The sequence below is a fragment of the Lagopus leucura genome, unplaced genomic scaffold (assembly GCF_019238085.1).
Source record: "Lagopus leucura isolate 7727_CA_CO unplaced genomic scaffold, USGS_WTPT01 Super-Scaffold_100001, whole genome shotgun sequence".
NCBI lineage: Eukaryota > Metazoa > Chordata > Aves > Galliformes > Phasianidae > Lagopus > Lagopus leucura.
Genome location: NW_024962262.1, coordinates 82,913,205 through 82,926,116, shown reverse-complemented (window position 1 = coordinate 82,926,116; position 12,912 = coordinate 82,913,205). Strand labels below are relative to the sequence as shown.

At 36.5% G+C, this 12,912-nt stretch overlaps 1 protein-coding gene across 1 annotated transcript in view; it reads left to right on the top strand.

Annotated features, from left to right (window-relative positions):
• The window catches only part of LOC122177443 (roundabout homolog 1-like), a 43,603-nt gene extending 31,063 nt beyond the window's left edge, over nt 1-12,540 (top strand). Inside the window, exons 2-3 of the mRNA XM_042866828.1 lie at nt 8,930-9,256; nt 12,416-12,540. Of these exons, the coding sequence (XP_042722762.1) occupies nt 8,930-9,256; nt 12,416-12,540 (452 nt within the window). The remainder of the gene's footprint in view (nt 1-8,929; nt 9,257-12,415) is intronic.
• The last annotated feature ends 372 nt before the right edge of the window (nt 12,541-12,912 follow it).

Sequence of the window (12,912 nt, the reverse complement as noted above, 5' to 3'; positions counted from 1 at the left end):
GCATATCTTAAACATTTGAGAATGCAGCTCACTAAGATCAGATAGTCTCACCCTGAGCCTGAGATTGCAAATGAATTACAAGTTAAGATTATTAAACATGGCAATATTTATCCTCAAGTCCAAAATAGTGTGTAGACAACCCCTCTGAAATACATAGATCACTCTGAAAGTAATGCCTCCTATTAATTTTCGTGGAAATGACAAGAGATACAAGCAGCACAATAATACTATTTGGCAGAGAAAATTCTCAGCCACAGATGACTAGTTTTCAACATAGTCCCCACCATTAGCTGTGCATTTTTGTGAATGATGAACAAAATTCTTCGTGCTGTCCCTGTAAAAATATGCACGAGCTGAGGTGACCCACTCTCACCATTGCTGAAACACAGCACCCACACCTCACTGTGCTCACATCCACTGTTTGGTCTCCGGAAACTAGAATATCTGGTCTTCAGTAAGTATCAGTGAATATTGATGGGTGCTGTTTTTGTTTTTTTTTTTCCCCACACTGAGGGATCCAAAGATGTGATTGCTTCAGCTGCACTTCCATGTCAGACACCACTTTGTCAGACTGCGCCTCTGTTTCCATCCATCACACAGCAACAAAATATAATGAAGTATAGGTGGGAAGGTTCATTCTCTACTGGCGTACCACCAACATCCACCTCTGGTGTCATATGCCAGTGTACTAACATGAGAAGCATTACTTTCAGAGCAGCTCTGATACTTTTTTTTAATTAATTCCATTCAGTAATACTTTGCAGTGCTAATAGCCTGTAAATCTGTATCATCTCAGTTTTAGAGTTCTCAAGTGCCATAGCGCTTAGCCTTCCCTAGCTGATGAATTCAGAACCAAAATTGCAGCTGGTGCCATTTTCTCTGCCATTAGTTCTCAGGTTGCAAATACATATTTCTATGCAAATAAGAGCTGTTTTAAACAACCTGAAAAGTGTCATCCATGTAAAATTCTCCCTTTCTGGTTGAACAGCAGTTTCTAATTCCAGTGTAAAATTGCTTATTGCCAGCAGATCCCTTATTCCTCTGGCTTTTTTCTTGTCATTTTCTCTTCCTTTTTATTTTTGAACAGCAGAAGTCACCTGACTTTCCTAAGAGGCTCTCCAGTCTAATTTAAGTTCTGCATCAAAAGCTTTTCTGCCTATATAATTGGAAGGCATTTATACTCTTAGCAGTTTGCTTGGTTCCTTCGCTGCAGCTAAGAATTACCCTTTTGTTTAGTCTTTTTCTCCAATTCTGTTCTCCTGTTCCAAAATTATAAATCAGTGGTTCACAAGCCATGAGATAGTTCTACTGAATGGAATAAAACATAATCGAAGACAAGGATTGAAGATGGACAGGAGAGCCTGATGGTCTCTCCTTTGGTACTAAACTAACTCCTCAAAAGAAAAGAGAGCACTGGAAATGGCATTTCTTGTGTGACTCATGCTAGTATTTGTCCCCACATCTTCTCACTTTCTGTGATTCTTCCTGTCAGATATGTCACCAAAGCTACCAGGAGATGTGAGCTCTTGAACCCGCCTTTTGAGGGGAAAAACAGCAGCAAGGTTTGCTCTGAGCTGTCTTGTACGTTGCCATGAAGTCTCAGCTCCTTTGTATCACCAGTGATTGGTTCTAGCGTCTCAGCTTTGTTATCCACAGGATTATCCAATTACCATCAAGCTCCATTCCTTCAATATGCTGCCAGTGTTCGATTCCATAGTGGACTTCCAATTACTTCAGTATACCTGATATCCACAGTCTTTCCATAATCTTCTGCTTTCATTGCCACATCTTCTTCCCAAGCCATCCTTTATACTCTTGACTGCAATTCCAGGGTCATTGCTTTAGCAATATCGTAGTCTTCTTTGCATTCCTCTGTACCTACCTGACTTCATTGCTTTACTTACTCATCCTGCAGTTCAATATGAATCACCTCCAGCAGTTTATCATTTTCAGACTCTCACATTCCAAGGTCCTAAGATGAGCTTGCCTTCAGATCCATCTCTGTCTGTTGTGCTGCTCTTCTGTATATTATCCCAGTGCCAGAAATCTCTTCCATTGTAACTGCATCCATTTCAAAGGAAGAGTGACTGATGAAGTAAACTTCATTAGCTTTGTATTTGTTTGTGAAATACAGTGTTGTTGCTCACTGTGTCACAGTTAATTTGCAATATTAATAAAAATACTCCTGTAATTCTATTAATCTTCCCAAGTTACTGGTTTGATGTGGGATAATGTAATTTTCATTAAATGAGGCTTTTTTAATAAGTCAGTGCTCTAAATACTGCTATCTCAGACTCCAGTATCCAGAAAAGTCAGATGGGATAAATATCTTTCTGGAGAGCAGAACTGAGAGAAGGAAATAAAACTAAACACACTGGGAACATCGCTTACTGCCTGAGGTTTTATGCAAATGACTCACAGTATTGCAACTCAATATAAATGTTGTTACTTAAATTTTTTATTTCAGCTACAATTAATGAATGACCATGTAATGACTTATTTATGCTAATTGCTGGATAAACCAGTAGCATGTGTTTGTGTGATGAAAGTTCTCTATACAGCTGTGCCTCTTGAAAATAGTTTCTCCAAAAGCAATTTAAAGAGTTATGGATTAAGAAACTAAAGCATAGTTCTTAGAGTTATTGTTTCCAGTTTCTTTAAAAATGAGAGCTAGGCTGATTTAGCATTTCTTGGGAAATATAACTTCCTGGATTATAACAAAGTTGGTGTTAGTATCTGTGCAATAAAGTATCTGCCACTATTTGTTTCATTCCTACCAAATAGAATATTTAGCTTTAAGATGCCGTCATCATTCCAGAAGACTTCCTGACTAAAAGCTTATAGCCTCTTTTGACCTAAACATTTATGTCCAGAGTTATTGCAGAATAAAGAGCAGAAACAAACAATTGACACAACATAGTGTTGTGCTTTTTTTTTCTCTCATGTTTGTTTAGCTTATTGCTTTTATAATTAAGCCATCTCCTGTGCAGTTGACTAATTTGATTGCTGCTCTGAAAGTAATACCTTATATTTTATTATGTTGACCAGCAAAGTCAGAGGCTGATGGTGATGATATGGCAGTGGAGGTTGCACCTCCCCACATATATTCCATTACATTTTGTTGTTGTTTGACAGTTGACAGCATAGCAGCTGTGAAACAGGGGCTCACCTTTGCTGGTGTAGATTTGTGTGAGCGCGCCATGTAGGTTCTTCATTGCTGGCAAAAATGCTTAACTAAAGGTGATGGCTATGTTGACAAATAGTATTTTGTAGCTGAGAATTTTATTCAGATAGTGTGATTGTGCTCTTTGCATCTGTTGTAGTTTCCATGGAAATAAGTAGGAGGCATTACTTTTGGAGCAAGCTACATACAAAAGTGTTGCATACATTTTACGTCCTGAGCTATGCATATGTTGCATCTTGTTGCTGTACAGGAGCCAGACACTTTATCAGTCTGGTTCTCAGGCATTTTTTAGTATTGCTCCCACTTAATCTCTTGCCTGGGGAAAGAGGCACACATAGCTTCAAACTCTAAGCTCTTTGCGGTTATTCTAGGTTTTTTTCCTACTGTAAAAGTGTAGTAAATTACAGGCTTTTGACATCTCCTGATAGTGTCATAGACAAGACAGAAATGTAATATATAATTCATAGTGTGTTAGCAACATGAAATACTTCAAGGTTATCTTTCAAAGAGAAAAAACGTTTTGTGAGTGCCCGAAAGTAAGTTTAAAAGCCACTGCCCACAAAATTTATTTTAAGTTTTAGAAAGTCTTTGTATTTATGTGCATCTTTTTATTATTTATTTCTTTAACCTAGAAATACATCCTAGTAACAGAAATAACGATAGAAAGTTTACTTAGCATTTCATCTTATTAGAAGCAGAGTCTCCAATGTCAATTAAAGGACAGAAAACAAAAGGATTCCTTGGCGTAGTGGTGTAAGCTGGAAAAAGAGGATGAACAAACAAACAGAACGAAGAAAGCACTGGGAGCAAACTCTCTTTTTGGGGAACATCACAGTAATTTCATAGCAGGGGTGATAGTGTTTGCTGCTTTTCTTGCTCTTCTGTTTTCCATTGTCGACTTAGGAAAAGGAGATGGTGTTTCTCTTCAAAGGGAACAAATTGGAAAATTTCAACTTCTGCTGATCCAAACTGAGAATCTTGCTTATCACTTTTTATGGTATCTCGGATATTGGAGAGATCTGGACCTGTTCCCAGCTCAATATTTGGAAGCATTAAACACACCTTAAAGTGCATTGCAATATACTTGTAGACCTGGATGGGCATTGATTGACTGTTGCAACAATACTGTTACGTTCCAGCCATTCATTTTTCTCTTTAGAATACAAATATTAGCTCATTTGTAGCAATGTAACACCTCAATCTCTAATCTTTTGTTCATAAAGGTGGCATCATTCTAAAGCATTTTTGAAAATGTGCAGAGCCATGACTGTGCCATGTCATAGTAGGATTTAGATATGAGGCATAAGTTGCATTTTTTTCCCCAAACCAGAAGTTTGGTACCCACATGTTAAAGATCAACAGCTGTTGTAAATAAAACTCTTCCTAACTGTGCAGAGAGCTACTCTGTGAGTCCAGAGTGATACAACTCTATTCTCATATTGGAGTGTGTTAGAAATATCATTTCTGTGCAGTTTTGTCTCTTCTGCTTTATGCCAAGGTAGAATTCAAAAGTGGAATTTCTTTGCTTAGCTGAATATTTTGGTAAAATCTGAAGGTATAGGCACAATTCATTAATTACTCCATGCCTTTGATTATGAGTGGAAGATTGCAACATCTGTAAAGGAAATTTGAGAATACTTGCTTTTGAAATGTACTATTGCAAGCTGCCAAGTTTGGGAAGATGTATTTAGACGGGACGAGGATGGTATATAAAGAGTAAAAGTATTCTAAAAATAGGAGGGACAAATGGAGTTCTTCAGTCATGGAAGTAAGAGAGAAAGCAAGTGAATATCTCAGTGGGCTTTTTGTCCTCTTTCTCTTTCCTTGAGATTGATCTACTGTCTATGAGAACAAATAAGCTCAATAGGTTAGATTTCATAAAATCACTAAGGTTGGAAGGGACCACTAAGACAATCTAGTCCAGCCACCAGCCCATTACCATCATACCCAATAAACCATGTCCCTAAGTACCATATGCACACAGTTCTTGAACGCTTCCAAGAATGGTTACTCCACATTTCTCTGGGCAACCTGTTCCAATGATTCACTATTTTTTTCTGAGAAGAAATGTTTCCTAATATCCTACCTGAACTTCTCTTGGTGCAATTTCAAGTCATTACTTCTCATCCTATTACTTATTACCTGGGAACTGAGACTGACCCCCACCTTCCTGCAGTCTCTTTTCTGGTAGTTGCAAAGAGTAATAAAGGTCTCAAAGGTTTGTTGCATGTCTTTGTAGAAGAGCCTCTTCAAGAAAAATACTTTGATTCTTCTTTAGTTATTTGTCCCCTGAGACATAGGATCTCACTGCTTTGTAGCTTGCTCTTGAAACATTTTGAGTCTCTACTTCTTAACTGTTATGGTTTGGCAATGCGAATGTCAGAATTTATGGAAGAATTACATATGCGCTGCCTGTGGGTATATTTAACCTGAGAAGTAGAGAAAGATTTCTGATTACTAGAGCACCTGCAGAACATCTTCATAATCAGTATATACAAAACCACAGAAATACCATCAATTTCTGAAAAGTTTCTGAAAGAAATTATGTTACATGGAGTGGAGGTGCTGATAAATCGAGTTCACTCATATCCTTATGAAGCATAGTTATTTGCAAGAATTAGCTAACATTGATTTTAAAGCTCTAGCTTTGTTTATTAGTATTTCATTAGTATAATTTGTAACTCGGTTTTATGTTGCAATACAAAGCATTTCAATAAAAGAATGGAATGGAGATCAGATGCTCTTAAAGTTGGCATTAAATGTTGTAGCTGTGAAACGGAAAGTGAATGGGGCCTTCTTCTTCCCTCCCTCATAGCAGACTAGCAGAACATTTATTCTCCCAGTCAGCAGCTTTCTTATTTGAATACATATTCCCTGCTATTTTTCAATGTTTTTTATATTGTACAAGTAAGTTTTAAGGCAAGGAGAAGCACTATTCTTGCCTTTACAAATTTTAGCATTCATCTAATGCTAGCTTTCTTTGAACCTTCATGCCTACATATTTCAGTGTTTGAATTCTTGTAAAAATAGTTGTGGCACAGTCAAAGAAACTGGAAATATGATTTCTTATAATTGTTCTTTTAAGTAGCATCATGAAATAATTAGTGTTGCATACTTTAGTTGGTGGCATCCTGTTGACTTTTTGTGAAAGACTTGAATAAGACAGGAAGCAGAGAGACCAAGTTGGTTAGATCCCGTGGCACAGTGCTGTCATCTTTTAGGGCAGTTGCATGTATAATGGCAGATTCAGCGTGTAATAGGTCTTCTGTTTTGATTATTACTTATTTTAAACTAAATATCCCTTTGGGATGGATTTTTGACAGGAAAATTACAGGATTAGTGCCCACTGTATGACTGATAATAGAAGCTGCTTTTTCTCAGTAAAGCATAAATGCATCTTAAATAGGCTGAAAGGAAATAAAGAAATATTAAAAAAAAAAAATAAATCTATAGACATGTGGAAAGATTATAACTTGGTTGTAGCATTTGCCGCTAAATTTGTGGTTAACATTCTCTATGTGCCAGTCAACTACTCATACAACTTTTTGTCCCTTTTTGCTTCAAGCAATTCTTTTAATTTTCTCCAGAAGGGTTCCTTTAAAATGACAATTTAAAGTAAATAAAAAAGGAGCGTTTCTGTTATTTTGACTTCTCTAATACTATCTGGTATGAAATATCACAAATGTCTGAGTGATCCTGGAGTTTCCTGAGAACTGCAGCTTGTATTAGCACTCTTTCCCACTCATGAGTCCCAAGTCTCAATTTTCAAGCAAGTTTAGAGGTTAGTCTTTAAGCGTGCCTTCTGTGCAATACTTTCAGTTAGTGTTTGGTGACTTGAATGTTAGCATGGGAAGTGTGCATACAATATATGAGAATAGTATGTCATTTATTTGCAGTCTGGGCCTGGCTGACAGGAACAATAGAAGGCTTGTACTGTGTTGTCTGCTGATTGACTATCTGTACAAATACAGACCTGAGATATGTACTATCACATATGCAGACTTGGGCTTTTGAAACCATTCTTAAGCATCTTTAAGCATTTTACTACATTTTGGTTTTGAATTTCTATTCCTTTTTTTTTCCTGCCTCCTTCCTTATGAGGTGCATAATTTAGAAGTAAAATTATAATCTAAATAAAGTTTTGCTGTGTAGAGAGGAATGCAAGCATATTTTAGAGCAGTCAAGCCATAGATTTTGGGATGGTGTGGTTGGTTCCAGTATTAATGTAACATTTAATGTGCATTGCTAATCTTGTGGCAAAATTATGTGAAATAAGGTTTCATGTAAAGTTATATATTTCACAAATTCTCCCATTTATGTTTTACATATATAACACATACACACAGTGGTGCTAGTGACAGTGGTTCACCTCTGCTAGTGATTTTTATGCGTGCAATACGCAGGCTCTTGTTCATTGCTAGTGGAAATGCAAAGCTAGTGGTGGTGACTGTTGAAAAAGTGTTTTGTATCTGAGAATTTACTCTACTATCTAGTGTTATTGTGCCTTTTCTATGTGTTGTAGTTTCAGTGGAGATAAATAGGAGGCATTACTTTCAGAGCAACCTATGTATATACAATTTTACGTACTATGTTATATTTATGCTATGTATTATATAGAAAACAGAACTCTCTTGGGGATTTTCTCGTTGTCTTTCCCCCTTTCAGAACTAACTTGAGTTTTTCTGACCTGCACTGAATAGATCTCTTATGTCTTTCTTTCTGGTTCTTCATAGCTTTTCAAACGTGCACTATTAATGCTAATGAAGAATTTTGGCATCTATAATTTTAATAATCAGGAATACTGATCTAAGAGACAAATTTTGACCCTTGTGAAATGATATACAAAGAGAGAAATAAGGAGCAAAATACCAATTTGAAATAGAAGCAATAATTTAAACCTATGAAAGTTCAGATAGGTGCCTATCCCTAGCTTTGAGTTCCTGGAGAGCCAGCTTGTTGTCATATTCTTGTGCAGCATTTTTCTATCCAGGGTATCGTATACTTCCGTGCTACTGTGAGCTCACAGTCTGAATTTGTTCAAGTTTGAATGCCTTTCTAGAAGAGTACCTCATTTTCCCAATACTTGTGTCCCATTTTTCCTTGGAATTGCACGTTGAACAATGGGTAATCAGACAGTTAAAATGTAAAATATAAGAAGTAGCTCTAGTTTTCCCTGACACAACTATTTACCTGGATGTTCTGTGTGTTTTTATGTCTGTGGTACTGTTTAAGAAGTCACTAAGAAGAACTGATAGTACAAGCAGAATGCCAGAATGACTGGAGGTATTAGGCTTACTCCTATGAACGGGTAGACTTTATGGATAGTTGAATGAGATTGGTCACAACTTTGTGCTTTAAATTAGTGCATCTTTCTGAAAGCCTGATGACTTTAGACTATCTGTAGAATTAATTGTCATAATTAGATGCATTCATATGCATATATGTATAAATTTGCATCCATTTCAGTATTGGTATATTCATGTATAGGATTTAGCAGCATGGCATGTTTAGTTCCCTAATATAGGTCACCTTTTGAAAAAATATTTCTAGTTTATTAATTTAGGAAGAGAACTTTGCACACATTGGAATAAAATAAGGGACTTTTTTTCTACTTTAAAAGTATCTTAATTGGTGTTCTTACTAAATCCTAAACTACGAGGTATTTGTTACGCGGTTATATGGGCAAAACACTTGTGACTGCATGGCAAAGATCTAAAAAGATATCTGCACGTTCTTATGTTGTAGGCTCCCGTCTTCGGCAAGAAGATTTCCCACCTCGCATCGTTGAACACCCATCTGATTTAATTGTTTCAAAGGGAGAACCAGCAACTTTAAACTGTAAAGCTGAAGGAAGGCCGACACCAACCATTGAGTGGTATAAAGGTGGAGAAAGAGTGGAAACTGACAAGGATGATCCTCGTTCTCATCGGATGCTGCTGCCCAGCGGATCTTTATTTTTTTTACGCATAGTTCATGGGCGCAAGAGTAGGCCAGATGAAGGGGTCTATGTCTGCGTGGCAAGGAATTACCTTGGGGAAGCTGTAAGTCACAATGCTTCGCTGGAGGTGGCAAGTAAGTACGATTCTTTCTTTCACTTTCCAGTAAGAGCCCCTTGTTGCAATGTGATTTGAAGATTTGGAAAAAGAAAAAGTAGCGTAGATGTGGTCTAACTCCGAGTCAGTGACTTAACTAAATGTACAGGTCATTTATTTATTTATTTATTTATTTATTTATTTTTTGTTATATGGCTATTAACATGGAGTTAAGAAAATGGATAGTCACATCACTATGAATTTTGGTATTTCTGTTGTGCTTCCACGGACTTATGGTTATTTGATGTTTATTGAATTTTGTGTAATTAGTTTCAACTTACATATGTGTTTTTTTTCCTCCCTAAATATGCATGAAAAGCATACTATAAATATATAATATATAAATATTATTTGTTAGGAGGTAAGATAGCTTGGATTTCATTTAATAGGGTGCATTTGGAACTGTTGCTTTACAAGCAAGTGCTAGGAAAAAAAAAAATCTGTATTTAGAAACACAAAATAACCTTTTCTGCTCTAAAAGAAGTGGCCTACAAATTATCTCTTTTAAGTATTTGACCAAAGGAAGGAACAGTCAAGTGTGTTCATATCCCTTTGTAATGCTTATCTCTTCCTGTACACTCTATCCTCATTTTAGAGGAAGAGAAGTGTACATGAAAGGATTTTAAGCAGGCCTTGTGGAGGGCTATGTGTAGGTCAAAAAAAAAAATGTCGGTTTGAGGTATTTAAGTACGAAAGAAAGCCTTCTAATCCAAAAGTTACTTATCTCTCTTCAGTCGCTTCTGTAAGTTTACTCTGTAATCTATTGCAATTCTTCTGGTGCTGAGTTGAAGAGACAGCTCTGAACTGGGTGAATCTCTCTTTGAAAATACTGACCTCTCTGTTGACTAAATGGCTTACGTTAGGAGGCTGGACAGAGCTGTCCTTCAACTGTGGGCAAGTTAAGTTGATGCTGGTCTTGGTTTCTGATTTTAGAAAAAAAGATTTCTCAGAATGGCTGGATTTTCATAGCTCCTACTGAAGGCAGAGTAAATAATTGTTAAGTGCATTTATTTGAGCCCTTTACCGATCCTTGTTGGCGTTTGCAGAGCACTTTCATAGTGCTTGTATCAAAAGGATCTCAAGCATTGCATGTAGAACATTAAATGTACATGATTAGGATCTATGACCATGTTGTTTCCTTGTTACCACTTCTAGTGATAAAATTAATTGGTGGTTGGCTAATTGGAAGTATGTTTATCCAGCAAATGTATAACCTATTTAAACACAGTTGATCGGTTACTCACAAATGCAATATTCGGTGTCTTGTAGGTGTTGTTCTTTTACGGGCGTCCATGTTTAAGTGATTCTGATGTTATCTGAATGCTGTTTCTTTGTAGCACTGCATGTAGAATCTTTAAAAAGTGTTCTGTCCATGCAGTAAGTTCTTGGTGGTGTCTCTTGAAGTAATGTTTGAAATGCATGTGATTGTTTCTTCATCTTTCATGAGATACACTTAGCTGATACACTATTGCCTATGTCAACCCAACTGTTCGGTAGTTGCTTGATGAGTTTGTAAATGCTGACTGGTTACAGTTACAGTCTTTCTTACAAGGTCTTCATTTAAAGTACAGTTAGGAGAAGAAGGTTTAAGAGGGCACCGGTTTTGAGCATAACAGCATTTACAATTCTGTGCATGTAATAGTATATGCATACATTTGCAGTTTTGAAATATTTAGATTATAATTTAATTTCTGTATGTTTGCAGATGAAAATTGCATTTCCATTTACAAGGTACAGAAGGTCATTTGGATTACTTGTACAGTTACTTCTGGTGCTTGAAGTTTAACCAAAAAGCTTTTGTGAAATGTAGGAAATAGAAGTTTTGTGCTGTAACTGCTTGCTGTCACTGGAAGAAGCAACTCCTGCCCACACCACCTAACATTTTATAATGTGGTAGGGAATTTATAGCACACCACTTGCTTCTATCACCTCTTAGAGTAACACATTCAATTAGATGATGTTCCTTCACTGTTCTGTGAATATGTGGATTTAACTTCAGAATTTAGAATAACACTGCAATTTTTCATAGCCATTATCTCTTCATTCAGCTTACTTTAGAAGCAGTTCTAATGCTCATCTTTCAGATGAGTAATGAATTTTCTCTGTGGACTGTGTTACAAGCTGAAGATATTCTGTAAGTACGTGCATAGTGCATAGATTCTGTAGGTAAAAGGAATGAAATGTAGAGGGAACTCATACAAAAAATTTCAAACAGTATGAAGTATTAAAAACATTTTTATCTAGTTAAGCATATGTGTATATTAAGAACTTTAAAACAAGCCAGCAACAACAACAAAAACAAAAAGCTTTAGATGTGATAGCTGCAATGGAGGAGAGACTGCAAACACCAGTAAATCATGGTATAGAGAAGAGTGTTTTTCCTCTGCTTTGTCCTTTTCTTTTTGTTACTTTTTCCATTGGTGACTGACTGAGGTGTGCAAGTCATTTCATCCAAAGCTTGCAGCTTTTTCTTCTGCTGATAATGTAGCCATTAATGAATAATACTGAACAGGACCTAAATAACATTTATAATATCAGCAAATTGAGTAAGGCTTACTTAATTCAATCTGTGCCTCCTGTGGCCCCTGTAAAATGCTTGAAGACCATGTGTATCTACTCATGGCATTGTGGATTTGTTATATCCTCTCAATAACGCTTGGTGCTCTTGTTTACTATTGTATCATTTTTCCAGCTTTATTGTGGATGTTTCCATGAAGCAATCTCTGTACCACAAACTTCTAAAGAGGCCTTTAAACCAACATGATCCTCTGGCTGATACAGTGCTATCTTTCTTTCTTAAATCTAGCCAACCAGTGCTTGAACCCTCTGGACTACACTGTTTTTCATTATATTACAGGGACTGTAACTTATATAATTTTCCCTAACCAAATAGGTAGCCACATGATATTTCAAGAGTTAAAATCATACACTCTGTTGACTAGTAAAGCTATTTTAAGTTAAACAGCATGTGAAAAATAGCTTTGTAAATTGATATTAAATTACATTTTCTGTGTAATTTAGATCTTTAAGTTCCTCCTAAGTGGAAAGAATCTAAATTTGAGTAAACAGGAACTCAGAAGCTGAATTACAGGTCAAGAGATGTAACTTCTATTTAGTTTGGGGATTTTTCTTTTGATAGTTAACAGTTTTCATCTTCATTCACAATGTTACTCCTACAAAATTTCTGACATTGAAGCTGTGTATGTTAATATGCAGTATCAGTATGGTAGCCCAAAAAGAGAGCATGATGGGATAATCAGATAACAGCCTGTAGTCATCCTTTACAGATTTACTCTGCTATGAGTCCATTTGCCACCCTGTTCTTGACTTCCTGAACTCAGCCTTTTGATCTCTGGAGACTTACTTAAATTAGCTGCATGTTTTGTTTTTGAGGAATGTTAACTGGTTTCAGATTACTACCTACCACTGACACCTTCTCCAGTGCTGAAAGGTCCTAAAGAATTTGATAAAGGGCATGTTTCTGTCAAAATGAAACTGAGTAATTCTCTCTGTAAATGTCAACTTTTACAGGTGGGAACACAAAATGCAACTATTCTTGTTTCTCAAAGTAAGTGCTTGAGGTGGCTTTGGCTGTGATGTAAGCAGTTGGGAAACAGGTGTCGTTTTTCACAGATA